General features: G+C 42.5%; 1 protein-coding gene across 1 annotated transcript; it reads left to right on the top strand.

Annotated features, from left to right (window-relative positions):
- Window positions 1-240: 240 nt before the first annotated feature.
- Window positions 241-8,868, top strand: LOC135556701 (protein disulfide-isomerase A3-like). Its single transcript, XM_064990091.1, has 13 exons — window positions 241-552; window positions 1,937-2,015; window positions 2,202-2,319; window positions 2,431-2,538; window positions 2,664-2,793; window positions 5,302-5,418; window positions 5,719-5,844; window positions 6,131-6,313; window positions 6,797-6,905; window positions 7,145-7,273; window positions 7,360-7,439; window positions 7,555-7,612; window positions 8,388-8,868. The coding sequence occupies exons 1-13, from the start codon at window positions 419-421 to the stop codon at window positions 8,496-8,498; spliced, it is 1,482 nt and encodes a 493-aa protein (XP_064846163.1). The 5' UTR covers window positions 241-418; the 3' UTR covers window positions 8,499-8,868.
- The last annotated feature ends 405 nt before the right edge of the window (window positions 8,869-9,273 follow it).

The following is a 9,273-nucleotide window of genomic DNA, read 5'->3' on the forward strand; positions in this document are numbered from 1 at the left end:
TGTTGTTTTTCAAACAAATAACGTTTGTTTTACTGTATTTTAATTAATTGAGCTAAAGGATCAATATCAGTATGATTTTTTTTTCAATACAATTATTCACGATATAGCCAAGGAGATGAATAGAGATTGGTCGTGAACAAGGAAATGTCTCTTATTGGCTGATTAAGACAGTATGACGCTGTTTAAACTCCAATGGTAAGATGCCACACTTGGGTTCCTTTGAGAAGCCCCGGTAATACACATCCTCACCACTAACCCGTTCTCTCTTTCGAACAGTGCCACCAACATTGGGCCTAGCGAGAAAGCCTTGTACATTAGGTTTTCGCCCCCATTTAAAAACAAGCTTTACATTTCAAATTGCGCCGCTTTTTTTTTATTTTATTATTGCAGGATTTAGAAGACGTTGGCGCGTTTTACAATGTTGAAATTGTTTTTCTTTGTTGTTCTCGCCCGTGTTACTCTGGCGAGTGATGTGATTGAATTCACGGATGACGATTTTGACAGTAAAATTGGAGACCACGGGATGATTCTCGTGGAATTCTTTGCGCCATGGTAAGATATACTAACTGTGCGTTTCTGTATATCTTATACTGTTCAGTTACTCACGCAAGAGGAATAACATTGGCTTGTCCAAAAGGATAATGGGCCTTTTTAGAATTGATATAAACGTGTTAACGTTAGCAAAATTGTGTCCCCCAACTGCATCTAGCTAGCTAGGTACTGTTACCTAGCTGATAATGGTTAGCTCATAGCCATGCACTTCATAACTTGTTATCTAATTTGCCACAGCCTTGTGACTCTATTTTCTGCTCCCATTTGTTAAATGCACTTTGCTACGCGTTATTAAATGTGTTCGCTAACTAGTTAAGGTGTCTGGTTTGTTGGCTAACTAGTTGAGCCTGGCTATCCAGAACGTTTCATGTTTTAATAATAAATGGCCTAATTCGTAGTTTGTTTTGATCATTAGTTTACTAAGTTATCTTGTCTACCTCTGACTTTAACACAAATTATTAGCTATTACTATTGGAAATGACCTTACAATGAAGTTAAAATAACGACGTCGGGGGCTTGGCCTGCCACTGTTGTAAACCTCTCTTTTGGGTTGTCACTAGTTAACGCAGCCACAAAGTTAAAAAATTGACCATCTAAAAAAAATGGATGAAAACAAAACATGTAGGGTTAGGTTTATAATCAGACTTTACAAAGATAAATTATTGAAATGGGCGGGGCCTAGACATAATTATGCCGAGTTGCCAAAATTCCGATGCATCCGGATTTCAAGGATGCAACTAAACTGAATGTGGCTTCTTCTCAGGGGTTTATTTTTTACGCCTGCTACGTGGTCATTGCTAGAAGGATCCAGCGTTTGTCAATTTTGTGTGTATTTTATTAAAAAGCTAGTCCTAACCTTAACCTATTTCTCCTAACCCGCTGCATACATTTTCCTAACCTGTCAAATCTGTTAATTTGACAAATGCTGGATCTCTTCTGGCTATGACCCTGCTAGGTTCTATACCTCAGTGACAATATTAGTTTAGTTGTAACCTTATGATTGGCCAGTGAAGCTTGGATGGCTACTCCCGATTGGTCCCCACAACTTTTACATAGTTCAACAATGCTGTCAAACTTGAGCAGGGCTTCCTTAGATAATCAGCAATCTATCCTTTTCAAGATGGTTGATCAGATTTGATAACTTAATACAGGTTTGTATTTTCCAAGCAATATGTAGATTTCCTTTTTTCTCTCAAACCATTGCTGCTGCATTTATTTCAACGTCCATTTACACGTCAATTTGATCTGTCACCGTGGTATCAAATTCCCCCTGCTTTTAACTACCACTAAGGCCTGAACGGTTCACTGCCTGGGAAGGCAACATAAAGGCCAAGATTTTATTGTTTTACAGATGATCAGTTTGCCTCACTTGTTTGTCCTGTAGGTGTGGCCATTGTAAAAAACTAGCTCCGGAGTATGAGGTGGCAGCCACACGTCTGAAAGGCATCGTCGGATTGGCCAAGGTACTTCGGCCACTTAATGCACCTTACATGTTTGACCTTTTGGTCTTAAAAGGTTATGTGTGTGTGTGTAATACCCCACACTCATGTAAAGACAGCCATGTCCATAAGGTTTCTATAAACTGAGCGAGTTGCACAGTTTGTGCTCTCGGTCACACTAAGTGATGGTCACCTGACATCTTGCTTTAGGTCGACTGCACGGTCCACAACAACGTCTGCCAGAAATACGGAGTCAGCGGTTACCCAACACTGAAGATCTTCAGAGATGGAGAGGACGCTGGTGCCTACGATGGACCCAGAAATGCAGGTATTTAGCCTTAACATTCAATATCGTCTTGTCCTGATGGGCTGAGTCACTGCCTGTTATCCACCTAATTACATGTTTTTGACCCTGTATTTCAATTGTTTCTCTTGTCAGATGGAATTGTCAGCCATCTGAAAAAGCAGGCCGGCCCAGCTTCTGTGGAGCTCAAGACCGAGGCAGATTTCACAAAGTATGTCGGAGACCGTGACGCAAGTGTTGTGGGTAGGTTCTGCCTTAACGTTGAGTTCTGCATGAATAAACAACCAATGACTGAGTAAAATGTCTACTTTTTGCCTTTGTCGTCTGATATTTGACTGTGCTGTGTTTCCTGTGTCTGTCTTGTCCAGGTTTCTTTCCCGACGGTGGAAGCCCAGCCAAAGCAGAGTTCCTGAAGTCGGCCAGTGCCCTCCGAGAGTCCTTCCGCTTTGCACACACCAACTCAGAGGAGCTTCTCCAGAAACATGGCTTAGCGGGAGAGTGAGTGTTCTCTGATCATTGGCTTGTTCATCCCTGTAAAGGGATGGTTCACTCAAAATACAAACAGGTTTTCTCCACTGTAGGCTTAAGGTAATTGGAAAATCATGTTAACTTGTATTTTAAGTGAACTGTCACTTTTATCAGGGACGCAAACTTGTCACCTTTTGGTGAAATTCGCTGTTTTGAATCCAAAATAGGTGACGTACGTGAATCGTAAATCCAATGAGATGTTTACGGGGGGGGGGGGTTTATCACTACTGGCTGTAAGTGAACGAGTGATGCACATTTGGAGCAATACTGGCTGTATCCAAGGCTCAGCCAATCGTTCACATAACAGAATGCAGCACGCGACTGAAGAGGAGACACAACCAATGTGCTACTTACAGCATCAGTGAGTGCCCTGGAAATACAGCAGTAGGGTGCAAATGCAGTTTGCCAGTTAATTTACAGCAGCGCGTCCCCTGAACGATAACGAAGAGGTAGGTGAGAAGCCTGACCACAGACGGGGGTGAAATACTTCATGAGCTGTAACTGGAAAAACAAATGGCTTTTGGAAAGTTTGAGATGAGGGAGAAAGTGTGATGGAACAAGTATTTTATTAGCTGGATCGAATTCTCCTCCGTAAGCTAGCCAGAGAAATGTTGAGCAACATTAGCTAACTTAGCTGATCAAATAATTGAGTCTTGTTTGAAAATTAGCTGGCTAATAAAGTCAGACAGCTAGCTAGCTAACGTTAGTAACCTAACCAATTCGTTATAGTATTAACTGTTATACGACTCCTTGCCATTCCTCAAGTTATAATGCGTTAGTTGCTTACTGGAACCTGGCAATCTGTGTGAAATGTTAACATGGTTAACTAGCTAACGAACTAACTACTATCTGTGACCAAATGTTTTCGCTCTACAGTATGTGGTTAATTTTCAGAATGAGAGAATTAAGTGAAAGTGAACATTAGGAGTTTGTTAAACAAGTGGATTCAATGATCAAGTGGAGCTGGAGCCTGTCTTAAACAGGATGCCACTGTAGAGGTGAAAGGAACACCACACACTTTCCCTCTATCAATACAGTGGATAAAAAGAGGTATGCCAGGTGTGTTCTCTGCCTGAAATGGATTATGCCAACATAGGGTATCATGCTCTGCTGGCACATTGTAGAACAGATGTCCACAGGCAGACAGTGAACAATGTAGTAATGTGCAGTGTAGCACACAGATATTACTTTTGTGTGAGTGAGGGGGTGGTTATTTCATTTTTTTACTCCGTGAACTTTATTTTTGCACACATGTAGCCTTATGCACTTGATAGATGTCTACTATAGTGGCCACTATAATAGAGCAATTATATTTCTACTTTTAAGATTTTTTTCACAAGTGTAATGTTTAGATGTGTGATCACAAGGGTTCTATTATAAAGGCTGTCATGGCTTACTGCAATATTAGTGTGTTTTTCTCAAGACTTGAGTGTCATTTGCAGTAGTCTAGTCAATAAATAACATTGGATTTTGTTTTAGATGTGAGTTAGGGTCACAAGAACCACTTTATTTTACACACAGACTGTTCATGTAGATCATATTCTTTGTTGATTAATTAGTTAAAACCTGCATTTTTGCACTGAAACATGAAGTGTCACCTTTTTGGACAACCACCAGTTTGCGTCTCTGTTTAATGATGCCCACCAGTTTGCGTCTCTGTTTTAATAATGCGTCTCTGTTTAATAATGCCCACCAGTTTGCGTCTCTGTTTAATAATGCGTCTCTGTTTAATAATGCCCACCAGTTTGCGTCTCTGTTTATTGATGCCCACCAGTTTGCGTCTCTGTTTAATGATGCCCACCAGTTTGCGTCTCTGTTTAATGATGCCCACCAGTTTGCGTCTCTGTTTAATGATGCCCACCAGTTTGCGTCTCTGTTTAATGATGCCCACCAGTTTGCGTCTCTGTTTAATGATGCCCACCAGTTTGCGTCTCTGTTTAATGATGCCCACCAGTTTGCGTCTCTGTTTAATGATGCCCACCAGTTTGCGTCTCTGTTTAATGATGCCCACCAGTTTGCGTCTCTGTTTTAATGATGCCCACCAGTTTGCGTCTCTGTTTTAATGATGCCCACCAGTTTGCGTCTCTGTTTTAATGATGCCCACCAGTTTGCGTCTCTGTTTTAATGATGCCCACCAGTTTGCGTCTCTGTTTTAATGATGCCCACCAGTTTGCGTCTCTGTTTTAATGATGCCCACCAGTTTGCGTCTCTGTTTTAATGATGCCCACCAGTTTGCGTCTCTGTTTTAATGATGCCCACCAGTTTGCGTCTCTGTTTAATGATGCCCACCAGTTTGCGTCTCTGTTTAATGATGCCCACCAGTTTGCGTCTCTGTTTAATGATGCCCACCAGTTTGCGTCTCTGTTTAATGATGCCCACCAGTTTGCGTCCCTGTTTAATAATGCTCACTGTGTTTGCGTTTTCTTGTTTGCTGTGTTATCTGATGGCAGTATCATCTCGTGTTCTGCTTTATTGCAGGGGAATCATTCTGTTCCGTCCATCACGCCTCAACAACAAATTTGAAGAGAGCAGTGTGAAGTTCAGCGAGGACACGTTTACCAACGCCAAGATCAAGCCGTTCATCCAGGACAACATGTGAGTTTTACCACAATATTTTCTCCCTTTTGTGTTGCTGGCAGTGGTGACCCTTTTTTTGTAGGCAGTTTAAGGGATTCTTCTTGAATGAATTCTTGGGAGACGCATGGACCAGTAAGACCAGTTTCTCTGTCAAGAGCAGCCTTTAAAAAACACTTTTGTTCAATCCCACGGTCTAGAATGACAGGATTGTGTTTGTTTTCATGAGAAGTTGTACCTCTAGTCTACTGCATCTTGCATGCTGACATTTTATGAAACAAGTTGTACCTCTTACACTGCATGTTTCTCTTTCTCCGTCAGCTTTGGAATGTGCCCCCACATGACTGATGACAACAAGGACCAAATGAAGGGCAAGGACCTGCTGGTGGCCTACTACGATGTGGACTACGAGAAGAACCCCAAAGGCTCCAACTACTGGAGGAACCGGTAGGGTCCCTAATAAATAACACTTCTTCCCAGGAGGGAACCTTCATTTTGTCTCGTGTGCTATGTTTTGTTAACATGTAATCTCTCCAGCTGTCAGTCCTTAAGACTCAACTTGTACCTCATGTTGTGTACTCTGAAGGCTGGTTTCCTGGACACGGATATTCAAGCATGTTGAATGGAGATTTGCAACAGATTTGCATTTCAGTGGCCTATTTGGGATGCATGATAAATGTTCCAAGGCGTAGTTATACGCAATGAACCCAACGTCCTCTCTCACTGTCTATAGGGTAATGAAGGTGGCTAAGGGTTTCCTGGACCAGGGGAACAAGCTGAACTTTGCCGTGGCCAGCAAGAACAGCTTTAGCCAAGACATTGCTGAGATGGGCCTGGACGCCAGCTCCGGGGAGCTTCCCGTGGTCGGTATCCGCACCGCCAAGGGAGACAAATACGTCATGACCGAGGAGTTCTCGTAAGTGTCGCTTATCACAACACAACTCCAAATGGCACTTCGGACATGGTATCCCTTAGGATAGGGTGATGGACATTGGTGGAGAATTTACTGGTTAAGAGTTTATTGAGCATACAAGTGCTACCTGTTATTTAACTAGGGAATTCACTTAATGTTTGTGAGTGTGTGTGTGCTCACTCAATCTAATCTGCCATAGAAAAGGAAGATTTTCAAGCCTCCCTTGAAAAACGTTAAAGGTTTTGGGGCTTTGCCAAGTTTGACATTTGAAACTCTCTGCAACAAAGGATATCAGCCAGAATCGCAGTTTAAAAGCAGACAAAGATTTATACACGTATTGTCTTACTACCAGCAAGTTAAATGTACACCTTCCACTGAAATATTGCAGCTCTAATGGGTCATGGTGCCCTCCTACAGGTAGAAACTTCCTGTGTCTGGGTTTTATTTCTCTACTGGTTCAGTACAATGCCTTGCGTTTTTACACAGACGTGACGGCAAGGCCCTGGAGCGTTTTCTGCAGGACTACTTTGACGGCAAGCTAAAGCGTTACCTCAAGTCTGAGCCAATCCCTGAGAACAACGACGGCCCAGTCAAGGTGAGTCAGCGCTTGAGACTGACATTGCAAGCGGTTGGGCACGCTCAAATCGGACAAAATGTGTAATCAAAGCAGCAACTCGATGGTTTCCAATTGGAGCAGTGTGTTTGGGGCCGGATCTGTTTGTGTTGCACTGTCTGTCCCTGTTTTACTCTGCGACGAGGCATGGCTTTTCAAAGTTTGTCTGTGTAAACCATTCTCACCAAGGCCAACCCTTTCCATCCTTTGTTGTCTTCCAGACTGTGGTAGCTGAGAACTTTGACGCCGTTGTGAACGAGGAGGACAAGGATGTGCTGATTGAGTTCTACGCCCCCTGGTGTGGTCACTGCAAGAGCCTGGAGCCCAAGTGGAAAGAGCTGGGAGAGAAGGTAAGGGCTACTGATCTGAAATTGTGATTATGGCCATTCTTCAATGGCATGTGATACTAACCCCCCCCCCCCTTTCTACCTCGCAGCTGTCCAGTGATCCCAACATTGTCATCGCAAAGATGGATGCCACAGCCAATGACGTGCCATCCCAATACGAAGTCAGAGGGTGAGTGATACATTTCCAACAGTCATCACTGTTTAGCAAGTGTTTGACATGCAGGCGGTGTACATGTCATGGCTGTTGCTCCTTAATAATCATGCTTTTAAATTCCATGTTTCAGATTCCCCACCATCTTCTTCTCTCCAGCTGGACAGAAAATGAGCCCGAAGAAATACGAGGTTTGTACCAAGTATACACACAACCCCAGATAGAACAATGACACAGATATTTCACCGGATGTATAAATGTGAAGCATCCGCTTGGCATTTCCACTCACTACCAAATATGGTGATGAGAGGAAGCTCATTGGTTACCAGTGGGAGAAAATGGAAGGAGATGGCTTTTGGTTGACATTCTGCTAATTTTCTCATCGGTGAAACAACCTTTGATCTCAATACTGTTTTTCTGTTCCCAAAACTAGACTCTGCTATGAACAGAGTGGACCAAGTTTATTTTCTATATTATTTTTTATTTTTTTGACTTCACTCTTTGTTAATAACATTTTTTTAAATATTTTTTTTTGTTTAGGAGTGAAAAGGCAAATTGAGGTATTGCACACGCTCTTCAGAGTAGGCGTTCCCTAACGGAAATATGCAAATGTAGACTAGAATACCCATAGGTTCTCGCTAGCTGCTACTTGTTCTGCCCACTACAACTCATTTGTTCCCATTTGAAACAACTGCTTCGATCTAGCTTGGTTTAGTTGTAAAAAAATAAATCTTTGATATAAATGCTAATCATTAAAATCCAGACAGAAAATATTTACACAAGAAGCAATCTAATATCACAGTCAAACTCTCAGTCGTTTAGTTAAGTTCACCATTCTGCGATTCTCACTGTTAATAAACATCGCTCATGGAAGATTCCAAGGATACTCTCACTCACATGTAGGACTTATTGTGTCACATTGATGCTGCAGCTAACCTGGCTTGTCGATGTTTTTCTTTCTTTCAGGGAGGTCGCGAGGTCAGTGACTTCATCTCCTACCTGAAGGAGGAGGCCACCAACCCCCTGGTGGCTCAGGAAGAGGAGACGTCCAAGAAGAAGAAGAAGATCGAGCTATAGAAGCTCAACTGGAGCCAACATTCCAAGGAGGGGAAAACACTGACAACTAAATTATATTCCAATCTTTAGTGAATTACAGAATGCTCTGAGCCCAGTTGAGGGTCCTGCCTCTGCGAACACTGTGGAAAGTGACGGTGTCCAGGGCCCGCCTGAATATTTTTTTTGTTTTGTTACCTCAATGCAATTGAGTTTATTTCCCCTGGTCTGTCTGTACCTCTGATGCACTTTGGTACAATAACAATTTCCAGTCATCTATTAAGTTTATTATTTCTGGAGGAGGGGAGTTATGGTGAATTCCTTTTATTTTGTACCATGTCTTTGTTTTTGTACATTTGAAAGGATTGTGAAATAAAAAGGCCCACAAAACCAATATGTTTTGTTTGAATTTATGAGATGCGGCTCATTTCTGAATTCCTTGGGGGGGGGGGGGTCTAAAGGGGAAAAAGTCTGGTATTTCTAAACTAAATTCTTCCTGATTGGTGCAGCGGTCTAAGGCATTGCGTCTCTGCTAGAGGAGTCACTAAAAACCCTGGTTTCGATTCCAGGCTGTATCACAACCGGCCGTGATTGTGAGTCACAGGGCGGGCGGCACACAATTGTCCCAGTGTCTTCCAGGTTAGGGTTTGGCCGGGGTAGGCTGTCATTGTAAATAAGGATCTAACTGATTTGCCTAACTAAAGGGTAAATTAAATCACCCAGGACCCATTCAATAAATGTAGTGTTGCACTTCTAACGGGCCTGTTTCCTGGACGCAGCCTAGGCTAACTCCTAGACT

The sequence above is a fragment of the Oncorhynchus masou genome, chromosome 15 (assembly GCF_036934945.1).
Source record: "Oncorhynchus masou masou isolate Uvic2021 chromosome 15, UVic_Omas_1.1, whole genome shotgun sequence".
NCBI classification, from domain to species: Eukaryota; Metazoa; Chordata; class Actinopteri; order Salmoniformes; family Salmonidae; genus Oncorhynchus; species Oncorhynchus masou.

What these genes read in the sequence shown, in the direction of transcription:
- LOC135556701 (XM_064990091.1), top strand. Translation starts at nt 419, where the DNA reads ATGTTGAAATTGTTTTTCTTTGTTGTTCTCGCCCGTGTTACTCTGGCG. An exon ending in GCATCGTCGGATTGGCCAAG is followed by an intron (nt 2,016 to 2,201) that starts GTACTTCGGCCA and finishes ATCTTGCTTTAG; the next exon opens with GTCGACTGCACGGTCCACAA. An exon ending in CCGTGACGCAAGTGTTGTGG is followed by an intron (nt 2,539 to 2,663) that starts GTAGGTTCTGCC and finishes TGTCTTGTCCAG; the next exon opens with GTTTCTTTCCCGACGGTGGA.